This window comes from Scyliorhinus torazame, chromosome 4 (genome assembly GCF_047496885.1).
Source record: "Scyliorhinus torazame isolate Kashiwa2021f chromosome 4, sScyTor2.1, whole genome shotgun sequence".
NCBI classification, from domain to species: domain Eukaryota; kingdom Metazoa; phylum Chordata; class Chondrichthyes; order Carcharhiniformes; family Scyliorhinidae; genus Scyliorhinus; species Scyliorhinus torazame.
The window spans coordinates 320,106,960-320,128,710 of record NC_092710.1 but is presented as its reverse complement, the minus strand read 5'-3'; the positions used below and the strand labels follow the sequence as shown (position 1 = coordinate 320,128,710).

General features: G+C 48.2%; 1 protein-coding gene across 2 annotated transcripts in view; it reads left to right on the top strand.

The window, feature by feature from the left end:
* The window catches only part of slc4a1ap (solute carrier family 4 member 1 adaptor protein), a 183,646-nt gene that overhangs the window by 14,773 nt on the left and 147,122 nt on the right, over positions 1 to 21,751 (top strand). Inside the window, exons 2-3 of one of the 2 annotated variants that reach the window (XM_072500164.1) lie at positions 1,571 to 1,657; positions 2,192 to 2,880. In XM_072500164.1, the coding sequence (XP_072356265.1) occupies positions 2,380 to 2,880 (501 nt within the window). In that variant the 5' untranslated portion in view covers positions 1,571 to 1,657; positions 2,192 to 2,379. The remainder of the gene's footprint in view (positions 1 to 1,570; positions 1,658 to 2,191; positions 2,881 to 21,751) is intronic. The other variant, XM_072500163.1, reaches the window with a different exon arrangement.

The window sequence follows — 21,751 nt, the reverse complement described above, 5'->3', positions numbered from 1 at the left end:
GTGAAGGTGAATATGTTGAGCTGTTGTTTGACTTGTCTATGGGTTAGCCCTCCCAATTTGGCACAAGCTCCCAGATATTTGGCACAAGCTCCCATATCCCAGTGAAGCAGTTGAGGCTCCTTCTTTAAACGTTTTTACGAAAAAGATAGATACCTTTCTAAAGAATAAAGGGATTCGGGGATATGGTGTACGGGCCGGAGAGTGGAGCTGAGTCCACAAAGATCAGCCATGATCTCATTAAATGGCGGAGCAGGCTCGAGGGGCCAGATGGCCTACTCCTGTTCCTAGTTCTTATATATTAGTAAGGGTTAGGGTTGCAGAACAGAATGTGCCTTTCTAGTTTCCGGAAATTAGGTTTATGCCAGGTCTGTCCAACTTCATTCCTGTTTGGCAGTTTGAAACAATCGAGTGGCTAGCTAGGCCAGTTCAGAGGATAGTTAAGAGTCAACCATATTATTGTGTGTCTGGAGTCGCATGTAGGCCAGACCAGGTAAGGATGGCAGATTTCCTTCCCTAAAGGATATTTGTGAACTAGATGGGTTTTGATGACAGTCAACAATGATTTCATGGTCACTGTTACTGGGATCAGCTTTTAATATCAGATTTATTCATTGTTTTAAAATTCCATCTACTCCTGTGGTGAGATTTGAACCCATGACCCCAGTGTAATCGCCTGAGCCTCTGGTGTAGTTTCCCAGTGACATTTACCATCCGTACATGGGATAGTAAAAATAAGTTACCTCAGCTCTCGGCCGAGCAGGGCATCAAGATGTCCAATCTGTGCTGAGAGACTACCATTTTACATTAAACACATCGTTCCCCTGTGTGTTTGCCGGCGTCAGAGTCAGTTCACATTTGGCCACCAGCGGGCTCATGGTCCAGCCGAGGTCGATGGCGTTTTGCGTGCCTCGCCCATCCTGCTGCCACGGAACCCGCTGAATTGCCTTTGGTGCAATCTGAAGATGCTGCCTGCTGAAAGGGCCAGAAAGTCCTGCCCGTAATCATTGCCATAACACTGTCTGTGGGACAGTGTCCAATTCTTTAGCAAAAAATGTATAAATTATATCCAGTGCAGTTCCTTTATCCACGCTCTGTATTGTTCATTCTAGGAATTCTGAAAGTTAGATTGATCAAGCACGACTTTTTATACATTCGTGGTGACTGTCCTGACCTACTAAAGATTCCCCCCCAAATTTTTACTTTCATCTTTTACTTTAAACACCATTACTTTTGAAATTTAACTGACTGGTGGGAATTACATTTAATTCTCTCCCCATCCTCTGGTCCTTCAGTCACCATGCATTTTATTCTCTCATAAGTATTTCCTTTCTAGAGTACAGTCCCTAAGCACTGAGCAACCTTCAGCCTCTCACCAGAATGGGTTCACCTATGCAAGTCCAGAAAGATGTGCTGTTAGGTGAATTGGACATTCTGAATTCTCCCTCTGTGTACCCGAACAGGCGCCGGAATGTGGCGACTCGGAGCTTTTCACAGTAACTTCATTGCAGTGTTAATGTAAGCCTACTTGTGACAATAAAGATTATTTAAAAAATAAGTCTATTGTTTGCAGGCTATTTGAATCAAGATATGCTCGCAGCTTCCAACAGGAGCAACTGATCACAATAACGAGAAGGAGTTTGACCTCTCCCTCCACTCAGTGAGTAGAACTGAGGCCCACTCAGATACTTAAGAATGCCTCAGGTCACAACTATAGTTAAACATGAGGTCTGTCTGTCTCAGCAGCTTTCTAAATAAACTTTCTGGGCATTTAATGACTCTTTGATTGGAGAGCTACAGTTTAAGTGCTTTTATCAAGAACTATACTTGGCTACAGATGGAGTGTTAACACAGCAGTGTTAATCTTCAAAGTTTCAACTGAAAATATGTCATTTGATATCAACTTTCTGACTGCATTGCGAGTGCATCTTCAGCTTTGTTCGAATATTTCTGTTTTACCCGTAATGGCTCATATATACGTAGAACTATAGAAATATGCATCATACAAAGAGGCTATTCTGCCCACAGTAGCTGTGCTAGCTCTTTGCTTGAACAACTCCAAACTAATGCCACTGCCCTACTCTCTAACCATAATCCTGTATCTTTCTCTGCTTCAACTCTTTATCCTTCCCACAACAGGTGCACAGGTCATGCAACCATGTGATGCATTGTAACGCAGTTCTTTTTGTGACAGATGCATTCATCGGTGATGGTTTTAAGAAGCCCTTACTCCCTTTGGCCTCATCGCAGAAGAGGGAGAAAACTCACCATTCAAACACTCCGGCTGCTGGCACTGAATCGACTGAAAGTGTTGAAATTACCGAAGAGTCCGGGCTGAAAGATGAAGCAGCTCTGGACAGCTCGGCAGGTCAGGACCAAGAAATGCAACCTCAACCTGAAGATAAGCCAGCAGCAGATCAGCGGCACATTGAGAAGCCTCGTCCCAGTGTCATATTGCTGCCGAGGAAGCCCAGGTTTTCTGCCATCAGGTTGCCTTCAGATAAATACAAGCCCTGCTCTCCACTCCCATATGTGGAACCACCGTGGGGGGGCTTAGCAGAATCCCCTTACAGCTTTGAGATCCTCAAGAACGGCAGCATAGTCTCGGACATTGGTCTGAATTCCAAGAGCTTTTTTGTCATCGGGAGGCTACCAAACTGTGACGTCCCTCTCGAGCACCCATCCATCTCCCGGTACCATGCCATAGTGCAACACAGGCGAGTTGCTGATGGGGAGAGCGGCACTGGGTTTTATATTTACGACTTGGACAGCACTCACGGGACCATGGTGAACAAACAGAAAGTCCAGCCAAAATCCTACCAGCGGCTTAAAGTTGGCCACGTTATTAAATTTGGAGGGAGCACAAGACTCCTTGTGTTGCAGGTGAGAATGACGTCAACTCCAGAGATAAAATGCGCCTTGGGTGTTGGATTTCAGTCAGTAATGGTGCATATGTGTCATTTTTATTCTAAGTTCAAAACTCTTGTACATTTTTTAAAAATCACACAGTTCTAGCAGTAACATGTACACAACCATCAATACTTTACCTGTGCGCAATTCAGAGCAGAACCAAGATTAGGAGGATAGAATCTACTTGTTAGATGGGGTTTTATTATGTCTGGAAAAAGTGAGGAATATTAGGGTGCATAGGTAAAATGCTCTTGGTTACACTTCCGTCATGGGTGGCTGAAGTGCTGAGAGCATTTTGGGATGATAAGAGTATTGAAAAGAGCTGCCTTCAACAAAATGCATTGGTGTACATGTATGTTACTGTAACACCCTGTAAATTCTAGACATGCTTAAGGTCCAAGAGCAAAGCTTCAGGCAAGCTACTGTATCCAAGTTTTATGTGCACACACTGATGACGACTCTCTGGACAGTGGGGAACCATTTCCATGGAATCTGAAAGGATCCAGATACGAGACCAATGAGCCCCATCTGCATATCTGATGAGTGTGGTGACCTGATTCAACACGACAATGTGGAGTTTTCAAGTGATTTACACCCAGATATCAGTGGAATCTAGGCAGAATCGAATGAAGTAATGCTAAAGATTATGGGAAGTGAGTCATGTCCATAATTATCTTAAAGTGAATATTGGTGAATAAACCGGTTCAAAAATCTGTTTGACTGAATCAGTCCTTGCCCGCAAACCTGGCCACACCCACCCCTAGTTATATTGAGTTATTTTGTGGTTGCTGATCACATTGTGCTGATACTCGAGCACACTGGAACCCATGGTCACATACAACCAGTATTAATCACCTAAGCTGACCAGCAGTCAATTTAAGCCGGCCCCAGGTCTGCTTCTGCTGCTGCAAGGACATGCCTGTGCAAATTCAATCGACTTCAATCACAATCAGGGCAGCACGATAGCACAGTGTCTAACACTGTGGCTTCACAGCGCCAGGGTGCCAAATTCGATTCCCCGCTGGGTCAATGTGCGGAGTCTGCACATTCTTCCCGTGTCTGCGTGTGTTTCCTACCGGTGCTCCGGTTTCCTCCCACAGTCCAAAGACGGGCAGGTTAGGTGGATTAGCCATACTAAATTGCCCTTAATGTCCAAAAAAGTTAGGAGGGGTTATTGGATTACGGGAATAAGGTGGAAGTGAGGGCTTAAGTGGGTTGGTGCAGACCGAATGGTCTCCTTCTGCACAATATGTTCTGTGTTCAATGGTCGTAGGCCTTTTGTGCCAAGAGCACAGATCGATGCAGCCAGTTGAAATGAATCGGACAGTAAGGCCAAATATTAACTCAGCCAGTTAAAGAAAGGTTCATTTCCTACAATCCCACTCCTCTTAAGATCCTGCAGAACCCCTGTTCCAGTTACTAATCAATTGCACTGATTCGCAGGAGGTCCTACATTCATGCTGATGCTAATGGGTTTGTGCATACAGTGCACCCATCTCCAGCTCCTCAGAAATCGCTTTAGGGAACTGGAGCTGGATGAACTTCGGATCATTCGGGAGGCAGAGGTGGTCATAGATAGAAGCTTCAGGGATGTAGTTACTCCGAAGAATAAAGATAGATGGGTGACGGTGAGAGAGGCTGGGAGGAAGCAATCAGTACAGAGATCCCCTGTGGTCGTTCCCCTTAGTAACAAGTATACCGCTTTGGATACTGTTGGGGGGGGGGGACTTACCAGGGGTAAGCCATGGGGTACAGGTCTCTGGCACAGAGTCTGTCCCTGTTGCTCAGAAGGAAAGGGGGAGAGGAGTAGAGCATTAGTCATTGGAGACTCCATAGTTAGGGGGATAGATAGGAGATACTGTGGGAACGAGAGAGACTTGCGGTTGGTGTGTTGCCTCCCAGGTGCCAGGGTGCGTGATGTCTCGGATTGTGTTTTCGGGATCCTTAAGGGGAAGGGGAGCAGCCCCAAGTCGTGGTCCACATGGGTACCAATGACATAGGGAGGAAAAGGGATAGGGATGTAAGGCAGGAATTCAGGGAGCTGGGGTGGAAACTTAGATCTAGGACAAATAGAGTTATTATCTCTGGGTTGTTACCCGTGCCACGTGCTAGCGAGACGAGGAATAGGGAGAGAGAGGAGTTGAATACGTGGCTACAGGGATGGTGCAGGAGGGAGGGTTTCAGATTTCTGGATAATTGGGGCTCATTCTAGGGTCGGTGGAACCTCTACAAACGGGATGGTCTACACCTGGACCAGAGGGGTACCAATATCCTGGAAGGGGGAAATTTGCTAATGCTCTTCGAGAGGGTTTAAACTAGTTCAGCAGGGGCTTGGGAACCTGAATTGTAGCTCCAGTATACAGGAGGTTGAGAGTAATGAGGTCATGAGTGTACCGGCAGGCAGGAAGGTGGTTTAAAGTGTGTCTTCAATGCCAGGAGCATCCGGAATAAGGTGGGTGAACTTGCGGCATGGGTTGGTACCTGGGACTTCGATGTTGTGGCCATTTCGGAGACATGGATAGAGCAGGGACAGGAATGGTTGTTGCAGGTGCCGGGGTTTAGATATTTCAGTAAGCTCAGGGAAGGTGGTAAAAGAGGGGGAGGGTTGGCATTGTTAGTCAAGGACAGTATTACGGTGGCAGAAAGGACGTTTGATGACGACTCGTCGACTGAGGTAGTATGGGTTGAGGTTAGAAACAGGAAAGGAGAGGTCACCCTGTTAGGGGTTTTCTATAGGGCTCCGAAAAGTTCCAGAGATGTAGAAAGGATTGCAAAGGTGATTCTGGATAGGAGCGAAAGCAACAGGGTAGTTGTTATGGGGGACTTTGACTTTCCAAATATTGACTGGAAATGCTATAGTTTGAGTACTTTAGATGGGTCCATTTTTGTCCAATGTGTGCAGGAGGATTTCCTGACACAGTATGTAGATAGGCCAACGAGAGGCGAGGCCATATTGGATTTGGTACTGGGTAATGAACCAGGACAGGTGTTAGATTTGGAGGTAGGTGAGCACTTTGGTGATAGTGACCACAATTCGATTACGTTTACTTTAGTGATAGAAAGGGATAGGTATATACAGCACGGCAAGAGTTATATCTGGGGGAAAGGCAATTATGATGCGATGAGGCAAGACTTAGGATGCATCAGATGGAGAGGAAAACTGCAGGGAATGGGCACAATGGAAATGTGGAGCTTGTTCAAGGAAGAGCTACTGTGTGTTCTTGATAAGTATGTACCTGTCAGGCAGGGAGGACGTGGTTGAGCAAGGGAACCGTGGTTTACTAAGGCAGTCGAAACACTTGTCAAGAAGAAGAAGGAGGCTTATGTAAAGATGAGACATGAAGGTTCAGTTAGGGTGCTCGAATTACAAGTTAGCTAGGAAGGACCTAAAGAGAGAGCTAAGAAGAGCCAGGAGGGGACATGAGAAGTCTTTGGCAGGTAGGATCAAGGATAACCCTAAAGCTTTCTATCGATATGTCAGGAATAAACAAATGACTAGGGTAAGAGTAGGGCCAGTCAAGAACAGTAGTGGGAAGTTGTGCTTGGTGTCCGAGGAGATAGGAGAGGTGCTAAAAGAATATTTTTTGTCAGTATTCACACAGGAAAAAGACAATGTTGTCGAGGAGAATACTGAGATTCAGGCAATAGATTAGAAGGGCTTGCGGTTCATAAGGAGGAGGTGTTAGCAATTCTGGAAAGTGTGAAAATAGATAAGTCCCCTGGGCCGGATGGGATTTATCCTAGGATTCTCTGGGAAGCTAGGGAGGAGATTGCTGAGCCTTTGGCTTTGATCTTTAAGTCATCTTTGTCTACACGAATAGTGCCAGAAGACTAGAGGATAGCAAATGTTGTCCCCTTGTTCAAGAAGGGGAATAGAGACAACCCCGGTAACTATAGACCAGTGAGCCTTACTTCTGTTGTGGGCAAAATCCTGGAAAGTTTTATAAGAGATAGGATGTATAATCATCTGGAAAGGAATAATTTGATTAGAGATAGTCAACACGGTTTTGTGAAGGGTAGGTCGTGCCTCACAAACCTTATTGAGTTCTTTGAGAAGATGACCAAACAGGTGGATGAGGGTAAAGCAGTTGATGTGGTGTATATGGATTTCTGTAAAGTGTTTGATAAGGTTCCCCACGATAGGATACTGCAGAAAATACGGAGGCATGGGATTCAGGGTGATTTAGCAGTTTGGATCAGAAATTGGCTAGCTGGAAGAAGACAAATGGTGGCGGTTGATGGGAAATGTTCAGACTGGAGTCCAATTACTAGTGGTGTACCACAAGGATCTGTTTTGGGGCCGTTGCTGTTTGTCATTTTTATAAATGACCTGGAGGAGGGCGTAGAAGGATGGGTGAGTAAATTTCCAGATGACACTAAAGTCGGTGGAGTTGTGGACAGTGCGGAAGGATGTTACAAGTTACAGAGGGACATAGATAAGCTTCAGCGCTGGGCTGAGAGGTGGCAAATGGAGTTTAATGCAGAAAAGTGTGAGGTGATTCATTTTGGAAGGAATAACAGGAAGACAGAGTACTAGGCTAATGGTAAGATTCTTGGCAGTGTGGATGAGCAGAGAGATCTCGGTGTCCATGTACATAGATCCCTGAAAGTTGCCATCCAGGTTGAGAGGGTTGTTAAGAAGGCGTACGGTGTGTTAGCTTTTATTGGTCGAGGGATTGAGTTTCGAATCCATGAGGCCATGTTGCAGCTGTACAAAACTCTGGTGCGGCCGCATTTGGAGTATTGCGAGCAATTCTGGTCGCCGCATTATAGGAAGGATGTGGAAGCATTGGAAAGGGTGCAAACGAGATTTACTAGAATGTTGCCTGGTATGGAGGGAAGATCTTATGAGGAAAGGCTGAGGGACTTGAGGCTGTTTTCGTTAGAGAGAAGAAGGTTAAGAGGTGACTTAATTGAGGCATACAAGATGATCAGTGGATTGGATAGGGTGGACAGTGAGAGCCTTTTTCCTCGGATGGTGATGTCTAGCACGAGGGGACATAGCTTTAAATTGAGGGGAGATAGATATAAGACAGATGTCAGAGGTAGGTTCTTTACTCAGAGAGTAGTAAGGGCGTGGAATGCCCTGCCTGCAACAGTAGTGGACTCACCAACACTAAGGGCATTCAAATGGTCATTGGATAGACATATGGACGATAAGGGAATAGTGTTGATGGGCTTTAGAGTGGTTTCACAGGTCGGCGTAACATCGAGGGCCGAAGGGCCTGTACTGCGCTGTTATGTTCTATGTACACCCAAGAATAGCTTCACCTCAGCAAAACCAGGACAGAGTCCTGCGCGTTCTGGTCACATTATTTTCCATGATGACCATCATTTCCTTGCCCCAATCTATTCTCCCCAACAGCATAACTAAATGTCTCTCAAACCCAGATATACTGCATTTCTTTTAAAAAAAATAATTTTTATTAAAAGTTTTCACAAAATATCAACAACAAATTGTAAAAGGAACCCAATAGAATTAAATACAAAACAAAACAACCCAGTGCCCCCCTCCCCCTATACATAAATAATATATCAACACCCGCCGAAACACATAGCAAACATAGCAAATATATACACCCCCTCAGATCCCCAGTATATACAAACAAAAATAACATAGAACCCACCCCCCCCCCCCCCAACCAGGCTGCTGCTGCTGACCAATGTCTACCGTTCTGCCAGGAAGTCCAAGAACGGTTGCCACCGCCTGAAAAACCCTTGCACCGATCCCCTTAAAGCAAATTTCACCCTCTCCAATTTAATAAACCCCGCCATATCGTTAATCCAGGATTCCACGTTTGGGGGCCTCGGATCCTTCCACTGAAGAAGAATCCTTCGCCGGGCTACCAGGGACGCAAAGGCCAGAATACCGGCCTCTTTCGCCTCCTGCACTCCCGGCTCCTCTGCAACCCCCCAAATATTGCGAGCCCCCAGCCCGATTTGACCCTGGATCCTACCACCCTCGACACCGTCCTCTCTACGTCCTTCCAAAATTCCTCTAGCGCTGGGCATGCCCAGAACATATGGGTGTGGTTTGCTGGGCTCCCTGAGCACCTAACCCACCTGTCCTCACCCCCAAAGAACCGGCTCATCCTTGTCCCGGTCATGTGCGGCACCTTAAACTGCATGAGGCTGAGTCTCGCCCACAAAGAGGACGAGTTCACCCTCCCTAGGGCATCTGCCCATGACCCCTCCTCGATCTCCTCCCCCAACTCCTCCTCCCACTTACCTTTCAGCACCTCCACCGAGGCCTCTTCCGCCTCCTGGTATGTTGCCGAGATCTTCCCCTCTCCAACCCACACCCTCGAGAGCACCCTGTCCTGTACTGTGCGTGGCGGCAGCAGCGGGAATTCCACCACATGCCATCCGGCAAACACCCTTACCAGTAGATACCTACAGGCGTTTCCCGGGGGGAGCCTGTACTTCTCCTCCAGCTCACCCAGGCTAGCGAACTTCCCATCCACAAACAGGTCCCCCAACACTGCCCTGTGCCACCCCGAAAACCCTCCATCTATTCTCCCTGGGACAAACCGGTGGTTCCCACGTATCGGGGTCCACACCGAGGCCGCCACTTCCCCCCTGTGCCGCCTCCATTGCCCCCAGATTTTGAGGGCAGCCACCACCACCGGGCTCGTGGTATACCTCATTGGAGGGAGCGGCAGCGGCACCGTTGCCAGCGCCTCCAGACTCGTACCCTCACAAGACGCCATCTCCAGCCTCTTCCATGCCGCCCCCTCCCCCTCCATCACCCACTTGCGCACCATCACCGCGGTGGCCCAGTAGTACCCACAGAGGTTGGGCAGCGTCAGCCACCCCCATCCCTACTCCGCTCCTGGAACACCCTTCTAACCCTCGGAGTCCCTCACGCCCACACAAACCCCGTTATGCTCCTGTTGACCCGCCTAAAGAAGGCCTTTGGGATAAGAATGGGGAGGCACTGGAACAGGAACAAAAACATTGGGAGCACCGTCATCTTGACTGACTGCACCCTACCCGCCAGGGACAGCGGCAACGCGTCCCACCTCTTAAACTCCCCCATTTGCTCCACCAGCCTCGTGAAATTAAGTCTATGCAGGGCCCCCCAGCTTATGGCCACCTGGACCCCCACATACCTGAAGCTCCTCTCCGCCCTTTTTAGTGGGAGCTCGCCAATCCCTCTTTCCTGGTCCCCTGGGTGAAGCACAAACAACTCGCTCTTCCCCATGTTGAGCTTGTACCCTGCAAAATCCCCGAACTCCCTGAGGATCCTCATTACCTTCGGCATTCCCCCCACCGGGTCCTCCACATATAGCAGCAAGTCGTCCGCATAGAGCGACACCCTATGCTCCTCCCCACCCCGCACCAACCCCCTCCAGTTTCTCAACTCCCTCAGTGCCATAGCCAGGGGTTCAATCGCCAGCGCGAAGAGCAGGGGGGACAAGCGACACCCCTGCCTCATCCCACGATGCAACCGAAAGTACTCAGACCTCCTCTTGTTCGTGGCCACACTCTCCATCGGGCCCTCGTACAACAGCCTAACCCACTTGATGAACCCCTCCCCAAACCCGAACCTCTTCAGCACCTTACACAAGTACCCCCACTCTACCCTATCAAAGGCCTTCTGAGCGTCCATCGCCGCCACTATCTCTGCCTCCCCCTCCCTCGCCGGCATCATAATAACGTTCAGGAGCCTCCGCACATTCGCGTTCAACTGCCTCCCCTTCACGAACCCCGTCTGGTCTTCCTGGATGACCTGCAGCACACAATCCTCAATTCTCATGGCTAAGACCTTCGCCAGCACCTTGAAATGAAATGAAAATCGCTTATTGTCACAAGTAGGCTTCAATGAAGTTACTGTGAAAAGCCCCTAGTCGCCATATTCCGACGCCTGTTTGGGGAGGCTGGTACGGAAATTGAACCATGCTGCTGGCCTGCCTTGGTCTGCTTTCAAAGCCAGAGATTTAGCCCTGTGCTAAACCAGCCCCTAGCCCTGTGCTAAGCCAGCCCCTTGGCATCTACATTTAACAATGAAACCTGTAAGACCCACACTGCAGGCGATCATTGTCCCGCTTCAGGGTCAAGGAGATCAGTGCCCGGGACAACGTCGGGGACAAAGCCCCCCCTCCCTTGCCTCATTGAAGGTCCTAACCAGCAACGGGCCCAACAGGTCCACATATTTTTTGTAAAATTCAACCGGGAAACCGTCCGGCTGCGGTGCCTTCCCCGCCTGCATGCTCCCTATTCCTTTGGCCAGCTCCTCCAACCCAATCGGGGCCCCAATCCCGTCACCAGTCCTGTAGACCCCATTAATGCCAACCCCACTCCGCACCAGCCCCCCCCCCCCCCCCGCTTAACTCCCCCAATCTCCCTAGCTGCGTCCCGCTTCCGAAGCTGATGCACCAGCATCCGACTTGCCTTGTCCCCATATTCATAAATCGCCCCCTGGGCCTTCCTCCACTGCGACTCCGCCTTCCTGGTGGTCAACAGGTCGAATTCGGCCCGGAGGCTACGCCTCTCCCTCAACAGTCCCTCCTCCGCATACCTCCTGTCTACCCTCACCGTCTCCCCCACCAGCCTCTCCCTCTCCCTCTGCTCTCTCCTCTCCTTGTGGGCCCTATTGGAGATCAGCTCCCCTAACCACCGCCTTCAGCGCCTGCCAGACCATCCCCACCCTGACCTCCCCGTTATCGTTGGCCTCCAGGTATCTCTCTATGCTTCTTCGGACCCGCTCGCTCACCTCGTCTGCCAACAGCCCCACCTCCAAGCGCCACAACGGGCACGGGTCCCTCTCCTACCCCAGCTCTAGCCCCACGCCCGGCCCGTTTCCCACGGCGGCAGACCCCCGTCCCAACACCCTCTACTCGCACCAGCTCCCCCTTGACCATACCAGCAGCAACCCGGTACCCCCTTCCACCCCCCAGTCCCCAACTAGGACCCCTCCTAGCTGCATTGCTCCCCCATTGCACTCCCACAAGTCAGCTGACTCCTGCTGACCCTGGCCGCTCCCGCCTCTCCTTCGACTCCTCCCATTGTGGGACTTCCCCTCCCCCTCCATTACCCACCAGCAGACTCTCCGCCAACCCCTTCCATCCCAAGCGCGGAAAAAAACCCGCGCTTCCCCACCCCCTCCAGCCTTCAGCGCAGGAAAAAGCCCGCGCTTTCCACCTGCCCGGCCCCGCCTACTCTGTCACAGCTTCTTTTACAGTCCCAGTCCCCTCACCCCCCCCCGACTCGGGCCTCACCCTCCCCTGCGGGGCGCCATCTCCCCTACCGGCCATCCACGTCCTACTCCGTTTACTTGCCCCCCTCCAAGAGCCCACCTGTCAGACCCAACCAAAACAGTGCCCAACCCACCCTAACCACCCACACCGAACCAAAACTGAACAAGAACAAAGAACCCCCCCTCAAAATGTAACACAACAACAGCAATCCCCGGCCATCCCCTCGCCCGACCCCCCATCCTGACCCTCCGTTTGTGTCCAGCTTCTCAGCCTGAACAAAGGCCCACGGCACCTCCGCTCTCCAGTCCTGATATACTCGAACCTCCGCATTCTCCAACCTGCTGCTCCTCTCTTTCTTGGCCCACCTGAGTACGCACTCCCGATCAGCGAACCGATGAAACCGCACCAACATCGCCCGCGGTGGCTCATTAGCCTTGGGCCTCCTCGTCAGCACTCTATGGGCCCCTTCCAGTTCTAGGGGCCCCTGGAAGGACCCCGTTCCCATCAGCGAGTTTAACATGGTGACCACATAGGCCCCGACGTCCGACCCCTCCAGCCTCTCCGGGAGGCCCAGGATCCGCAGATTCTTCCGCTCGACCGACTCTCCATCTCCTCGAACCGTTCCTGCCATTTCTTGTAGAGCGCCTCGTGCGCCTCTACCTTTACCGCTAGGCCCAAGATCTCGTCCTTGTTATCTGAGATCTTTTGTCGGATCTCGCGGATCGCCACCCCCTGGGCCGTCTGGGTCTCCAGCAGCTTATCAATAGAAGCCTTCATCGGCTCCAGCAGGTCCGCTTTGAGCTCCCTGAAGCAGCGCTGGATAACCTCCTGCTGCTCCTGCACCCACTGCATCCACGCTGCCTGGTCCCTGCCCGCTGCCATCTTGCTCTTCTTCCCTCGCACTTCCTTTGGCTTCACCACCACTTTTTTAGTCGCCCGGCTCCTGGTCCAAGCCATACACTGTCGGGGGGATGTTGCAGTCTTCTTCCCACACCGGGAAATGTCGAAAAAATGCCGTTGGGGGCCCTGGAAAAGAGCCCAAAAGTCCGTTCCAAACGGGAGCTGCCGAACGTGCGACTTAGCTCTGCATAGCTGTATCCGGAAGAATAAACTGTATTTCAATGGTCACCCCCAACTGCACTCCAGAATAACCCCACGGAGTAATTGTAACCGCAATACAAATATAATCCTGTGCGTTTATCTTTTTTTTAATGAGGCAAAAGGTCTAAATGATCAATTAAAAATGAGAAGAGACTAAGTAAGATGAAAGATGTCCAGTGTTCCTATTTACCCAAAGAGTAAATTATTTGGAAAGACCATTGAAATACAATTTATCTGGGTTTGAGAGACACTTAATTATGCTGTTGGGGGAAATAGGGATGAGGAATAAGGCAGTGGTAAAAAACCATCTGGTTCATTGATGTCCTTCAGGGAAGGAAATCTGCCATCCTTACCTGATCTGGCCTACATGTGACTCCAGTCCCACAGCAATGTGGGTGCCTCTTCAACTGCCCCTAAAGGGCAATTAGGGATGGGTAATAAATGCTGGCACAGCCTGTGATGCCCACGTCCCATGAACGAATAAAAAAAATATGATGGGCATCATGTAAAAAAGATGAGCTTGTTAGTCCCAATGGCGTTTTAATATTCCTACCCTAACTTTCTTAAGGCTGACTTGACTGACCCGACAGGGAACAGTACAAACTATTAATTTGTTATGTGAAGCATTCCCAATTGACCAGTCATTCAACACCTCAGTTTTCAGATTCTTCTCCTTATTCACAAATCCCTCTATGACTTTGCCCCTCCCTGTCTCTGTAATATCCTCCCGTCTCTGTTATGGGAGACGTGTTTTCAGAACCCCAAAATGTATCATGGAGTTCACCCAACCTCCCCTTTAATGCTATTGTTGCTTTTCCGAGCACACGGCTTGTTCTCCAGGTGTGATATTACAATTCTGGACACGTGGGTTTTTAAACACAGAACAATGTTTATTCTATGAACTCAACGTAATCTCTTAAATAAACATTGGATCTCTTAACACCCCTTAGTTCAAAGATAACCCCGAAAATATTACAATACTAAATAATCCTTCAGTTATTCCTTTCAACATCCATGAGACTTAACACCTTTAAACAGAAACACATCAGGTTAAAGGCATTACTTTTATGAGTTTAAACCACCCAAATGATCCAGAGATAGTCTTTCATGGCAGAGATCACAGCAGATCCAGCTCACTGCAAACACAGACACTCCCAAGCTCTTTTCCTCAAAACTCAAACTAAAAAACTGCAAAAATGGCTGATCTAAAGCCCAGCTCCATCCACACTCTGACATCACTGCATTTCTTAAAGGTACATTGCTTAAACATCCATTTCTTAAAGGCACTCTCCCATGACATCACCAAGACCCTCCAATTCCGGCCTCTTGTGAATTGCTGATTTTCATCCATCCATTTTGACAACCAAACCTTTAGCTGCCTCGGCCCTGAATTCCCTCTCAAATATTTCTGCCTCTCTTTCCTCCTTCAACATGCTTTTTAAAATCTACTACTTTGACTATGTTTTAGGAACATAGAAAACAGGAGCAGGAGGAGGCCATTCAACCCTTCGAGCCTGTTCCGCCATTCAACATGATCATGGCTGATCATCTACTCAACCCTACTCCAGTGCTCTCCCCATAGACTTCAGAGTCTAGAAACCTATCTAATTCCTTCTTTAATATATTTAATTATTTGGCCTCCACAGCTTTCTGTGGTAGAGAACTCCACAGGTTCACCACTTGCTGAGTGAAGAGGTTTCTTCTCATCTCAGTCCTAAATGACCTATCCCATAGCCTGAGACTGGTCTCTTGTTCTAAATGCGCTCCACCAGAGGAAACAGCATTCCTGCATCCAGTCTGTCCAGCTCTGTCAGAATTTTAAAAAGTTCAATGAAATCCACTTTCTTTTTTTAATTTAGACTACCCAATTCATTTTTTTTCCAATTAAGGAGTAATTTAACGTGGCCAATCCACCTATCCTGCATATCTTTGGGTTGTGCGGTGAGACCCACGGGGACAAAGTGCAAATTCCCACACGGACAGTGACTCAGGGCCGGAATCGAACCCGAGTCCTGGACACCGTGAGGCAGCAGTGATAACCAATGCGCCACTGTGCCCTCCTCCGCCCAATGAAATCACTCATTCTTCTAAATTCCAGTGAATACAGGCCCACTTGACCCAATCTGTTCTCATATGGCAATCCTGCCATCCCAGGAATCAGTCTGGTGAACTTTTACTGCACTCCCTCAATGGCAAGTATATCCTTTCTTAGTTAAGGAGACAAAAACTGCAAACAGTATCCAGGTGTGGTCCCACCAGGACCCTATGCAGCTGCAGTAAGTCATCCTTGCTCCTGAACTCCAGTCCACTTGCGATGAAGGCCAACATCCTTGGGCTGTATCCCTCTATACCCATCCTATCCAGGCATCTTGACGAATACATGGATAGGATGGGTATAGAGGGATATGGCACAAGGAAGTGCTGAGGATTTTGGCCAAGGTTGGTATTGAGACCGGTACAGGCTTGGAGGGCTGTAGGACCTGTTCCTGTGCTGTATTGATCTTTGTTCTAACATACCACTTGCTTTCCTAACTGCATGCTTTCAGTAAGCATGCATCTTTTGATCAGATGTGGTAATATCGCTTGGTTTCATATCAAATTTTATTTTGCAAAGATGTTGTGAAGTACCTTGATATGTCATACTATGTTAAATGTGTTATATAAATGCAACTTGTTATTACAGCTAAGAAAAGCCACACTGCCCTTTTTTTAATAGTTGTACTCGCTCGAGTAATTTTCCAGCGGTTAAAGAATCATTGCAGTACTGGTTAATACCACGTTTATTTTTGGAGGGAAAAGCGAGGAGATGGAGAGAAAACAGCATTATTAGTTTACGAAAGACCAGTAAACTCGAGCAATGTCCCCAGACAATACACAAAGTAACTTGAATTTAAGCCAAAACAATTTAATATTGTGTTACATTGATCAAGGTGCTCTCCACAAGGAACTCGATGTTTGGAATGACAGAATCTAATCGGAATTGTGTGTCACAGATTGGTTGGACACAGTGCAAATTTTAAAAAAATATTCACCCTTGGTAAAGTGGGCATCCTCTTTAAAAACCAACATGAAGGTTGCACAGACGATCAGCACAAGCTGCCAAATCCTATTTGTTTCTGTCTGTGAGCAGGTGCGCACTGTCTGGCAGCTGCCACTGAATCGCCTGCCAGCACAATTGTTTCATTTAAAATGCCGCAGCCAAATGCCAAGGTCTCGACAGATAACATTCAATTTAATTTGTTTTCTCCCTTTACCCACAGCATCTCCACTTGATCACAAGGTTTCATAGAATCATAGAAATTTATGGCACGGGAGAAGGCCCTTCAGCCCATTTATGTATGACGAAAAGGAATTACTTGGCCTAATACCACTTTGCAGCTCTTGGCCCAGCACTTCTAGAGCTTGTCCAAGTACTTTCTAAATGTGATGAGGGTCTCTGTCATCCAGCACTTCACATCCGTAATTGTTTCTTTAAGCAATATTGTGCCTCCTTTTGTTTTAGTCTCCTTCATTAGCTTGTCTGAAAACCTTGTAACCAGGAATGTTTTGCTGCAATTCCCACCGTTCTTTAAACCATGTTTCAATCATAGCTATGATTTCACACTTCCAGGTGTCTCTCTATGCACTCAGCTCATCTGCCTTATTCAGTACACCCCTTGCCATTAATTACTGACAGCTTTTATTATCTATTTTCCAGCCTTTGTTTCCTCTGCCTTCCCTACTAACATAATAAACGTCCGTCTCCTATTTCCAGTTTTGTTTTTCTTCTTAATCCACACTGGGTTTCCTATTTCCCCAGCTGAGCCCATTTAAATCCTCCCCAGCAACTGTAGCAAGCCTCTCAATCTGGCTTGTACAAGTGCCACCTCCTCCAGACCTGGTCCCAATGCTCCAGAACCTATTGCCCTGCCTCTCCAGTCATGCATTTATTTACACTAACTTATTTCTGTACATACCAGCATCAGGAGTCATCAAAGAATTATTATCCTTGACACCCTGCTCAATTTATTTCCCAGCTCCCTAAGATCTAAAGAAAGGAGCTGGGCTCCTATGGACATGGGCCATGATCTCGTGCTGTTCACCCTCTCCCCTCAGAATGCTCTGCAGCTGCTCAGTGACAGCCTTGATCCCAGCAATATGGAGGCAACAAACCATCCTGGAATCACATCAGTAGCCACAGAAAGGCCTGTTCTCTATTGCTTTCCAAATTCTCTTCCTGCCCAACTGTATAGCTGAACCATCGATGGTTGTTTGGACTTTGCTTTGCCTGTACTCCCTCTAGAAACCAGCACCCTCCCCAGTATTCAGGACCGCAAGATTCAGTCAGGATACTGCTGCACTCCTTGTCTGGTGCTCCTGCTCTGTCTGGCGGTCACACACTCCCTTTTTGTCTGAACATTCTTGAGCTGTAGGTTGACCACCTCCAGTAGGATGCAATGAGTGGAGTGCCAAAGGGTCAGTGCTGTACCTCAAGTGTTTACAATTCATATAAATGACTTGGATGAAAGGGTGGATGGGATGGTTGCCAAATTTGCTGATGGCACAAAGATAGATTGGAAAGTAAGTTATAAAGAGGACAGGGAGTAAGGAGGTTATACTGAAACTGTATAAAATGTTGGTTAGGCCACAGCTAGAGTATTGTGTGCAGTTCTGGAATCCACATTATAGGAGGGATGTGATAGTGCTTGAAAGGGTGCAGAGGAGATTTACTAGGATGCTGCCTGGGCTGGAGAGTTTTAGCTATGAAGAGAGATTGAAAAGACTGGGATTGTTTTCCTTGGAGCAGAAGAGACAGAGGGGAGGGACATGATTGAGATGTATAAAATTATGAGGAGCATAAGAGCAGACATGAAGAAGCATCCCCTTGGTGGAGGGGTCAATGACCAGGGGGCAGAGATTTAAGGTAAGAGGCAGGAGGTTCAGAAGGGATGCGAGGAAAAATATTTTACTCAGAGGGTGGTGAGTGTTTGGAACTCACTACCTTAAAGGATTGTGGAGGCAGACACCCTCATAACATTTTAAAAGTATTTGAAATGAAAATCGCTTATTGTCACGAGTAGGCTTCAATTAAGTTACTGTGAAAAGCCCCTAGTCGCCACATTCTGGCGCCTGTTCGGGGAGGCTGGTACGGGAATTGAACCGTGCTGCTGGCCTGCCTTGGTCTGCTTTCAAAGCCAGCGATTTAGCCCTGTGCTAAACCAGCCCCTATTTAGATATGCACTTGCGATGGCAAGGCATACAAGGCTATGGGCGGAGTGCTAGAAAATGGGAAACGGAATAGTTAGGTGGTTCTTTTTGAATGACGCAGACGTGATGGGCTGAAGGGCCTTTTCTGTGCTGTTGACCTCTATGACCACAAGGGTCGGCACGGTAGCATAGAGGTTAGCACGGTTGCTTCACAGCTCCAGGGTCCCAGGTTCGATTTCCGCTTGGGTCACTGTCTGCAGAGCTTGCACTTTCTCCCCGTGTCTGTGAGGGTTTCCTCTGGGTGCTCCGGTTTCCTCCCACAGTCCAAATATGTGCAGGTTAGGTGGATTGGCCATGCTAAATGCCCTTAATGTCCAAAAGGGTTATGTGGGGTTACAGGGATAGGGTGGAGGTGTGGGCTTGGGCAGGCTTCTCTTTCCAGGGGCCACTGTAGACATGATGGGCTGAATGGCCTCCTTCTGCACTGTAAATTCTATGAAAGCTACAAAAAGGTATAGATAGGTTAAGTGAGTGGGCCAAGATCTGACAAATGGAGTATTGTCCATTTCAGGAGGAAGAATAAATGAGAAGCATGTTATCTAAGTGGGAAGGGATTGCGGAGCTCTGAGATGCAGAGGGATCTGGGTGTCTTAATGCATGAATCGCAAAAGGGTGGCATGCAGGCACAGCAAGTAATTAGGAAAAGTGAGACCATATCTGGAGTACTGTGTATTGTATTGATTACCTTATTTAAGGAAGGATATAAATGTGTTGAAAGCAGTTCAGAGAAGGTTTATCAGGCTAATACCTGGAATGGGCGGGTTGACTTGTGAGGAAAGGCTAGGCTTATATCGACTTGTATCCACTGGAGTTCAGAACATAGAACATTGGATTGGATTTGTTTATTGTCACGTGTACCGAGGTACAGTGAAAAGTATTTTTCTGCGAGCAGCTCAACAGATCACGAAGTACATGGGAAGAAAAGGAAGAAACAAAAATACATAATAGGGCAACACAACATACACAATGTAACTACATAAGCACTGGTATCAGATGAAGCATACAGGGTGTAGTGTTAATGAGGTCAGTCCATAAGAGGGTCATTTAGGAGTCTGGTGACTGTGGGGAAGAAGCTGTTTTTGAGTCTGTTCGTGCGTGTTCTCAGACTTCTGTATCTCCTGCCCGATGGAAGAAGTTGGAAGAGTAAGTAAGCCGGGTGGGAGGGATCTTTGATTATGCTGCCCGCTTCCCCAGGCAGCGGGAGGCATAGATGGAGTCAGTGGATGGGAGGCAGGTTCGTGTGATGGACTGGGCGGTGTTTACGACTCTTTGAAGTTTCTTGCGGTCCTGGGCCGAGCAGTTGCCACGCCAGGCTGTGATGCAGCCCGATAGGATGCTTTCTATGGTGCATCTGTAAAGGTTGGTAAGGGTTAATGTGGACATGCCAAATTTCCTTAATTTCCTGAGGAAGTATAGGCGTTGTTGTACTTTCTTGGTGGTAGCGTCGACGTGGGTGGACTGGGACAGATTTTGGGAGATTCATAGAATTTACAGTGCAGAAGGAGGCCATTCGGCCCAGCGAGTCTGCACTGGCTCTTGGAAAGAGCACCCTACCCAAGGTCAACACCGCCACCCTATCCCCATAACCCAGTAACCCCACCCAACACTAAGGGCAATTTATCATGGCCAATCCACCTAACCTGCACATCTTTGGACTGTGGGAGGAAACCGGAGCACCCGGAGGAAACCCACGCACACACGGGGAGGATGTGCAGACTCCGCACAGACAGTGACCCAAGCTGGAATCGAACCTGGGACCCTGGAGCTGTGAAGCAATTGTGCTATCCACAAGGCTACCATGCTGCCCCAAAGATGTGCACCCCTAGGAATTTGAAACTGCTAACCATCTCCACCTCGGCCCCGTTGATGCTGACAGGGGTGTGTACAGTACTTTGCTTCCTGAAGTCAATGACCAGCTCTTTAGTTTTGCTGGCATTGAGGGAGAGATTGTTGTCGCTGCACCACTCCACTAGGTTCTCTATCTCCCGCCTGTATTCGGACTCGTCGTTATTCGAGATCCGGCCCACTATGGTCGTATCGTCAGCAAACTTGTAGATGGAGTTGGAACCAAGTTTTGCCACGCAGTTGTGTGTGTACAGGGAGTAGAGTAGGGGGCTAAAAACGCAGCCTTGCGGGGCCCCGGTGTTGAAGACTATTGTGGAGGAGGTGTTGTTGTTCATTCTTACTGATTGTGAACAGTACAGCACGGTACAGGCCCTTCAGCCCACGATATTGTGCCGACCATTTATCCTAATCCAAGATCAACCTAACCGACACCCCTTCAATTTACTGCTGTCCATGTGCCTGTCTAAGAGTCGTTTAAATGTCCCTAATGACTCTGGCTCCACCACCTCTCAAGGCAGTGTATTCCACACACCCACCACTCTCTGTGTAAAGAACCTACCTCTGACATCTCCCCTATACCTTCCTCCAATCACCTTAAAATTATGTCCCCTCGTGACAGCCATTTCCACCCTGGGGAAAAGTCTCTGGCTATCCACTCTATCCATGCCTCTCATCACCTTGTACACCTCTATCAAGTCACCTCTCTGCCTTCTTCGCTCCAGTGAGAAAAAGAGTAAGAAGCAATTTGATTGAGCCAAAGGAGATCCTGGGGTGTCTTGACGGGTGGATGTGAGGAGGATGTTTCCTCCTGTCAGAAAATCGAGAACTATGGGTCACCATTTAAAAATAAGGGGTTGTCCATTTAAAACATATTTTTGTTATCTTTGAGGGTGGTGAACCGTTGCAACTTTCTTCCTGAAAAGGCGATAGAATCAGAGTCACTATTTTTAGGGGTGGCAGATTCTTGTTGGTGGTGTGGTGGTGGTGTGGAAGGGGGGTGATTTATTGGGGATAGGTTGGATGCAGATTTGAGGTTACTATCAGATTAGCCATGATCTTACTGAATAGCAGGACAGGCTCGAGGGACCAAATGGCCAAATACCAGCTCCATGTTCGTATGGCAGCATACAATCTACAAAAACTCTTGGCCTCACAGATGCATCGCAATTATGCCAACTGCAGCTAAGTCCTGGCACCCAGAGTTCAAACTCTTCCAGCTGACGCTATTTCTTGAACATGTGTGTCCTGGAATTCCTACACGGCACAGGATGTGCATTCGTCTGGACTGTGCGTCTTGCCGTACCTCTATTTATTAGACTAGGACCTAAATTTACGAGATAAATTTAAGACTTTGCTACACCCTGGACAAAATAAATCAATGCCAGTTACTCACCAATCAGCTCTTTTCCTTTAAGTGTGATCACTTTAGGTGGTTTTTCACCCCACACCCT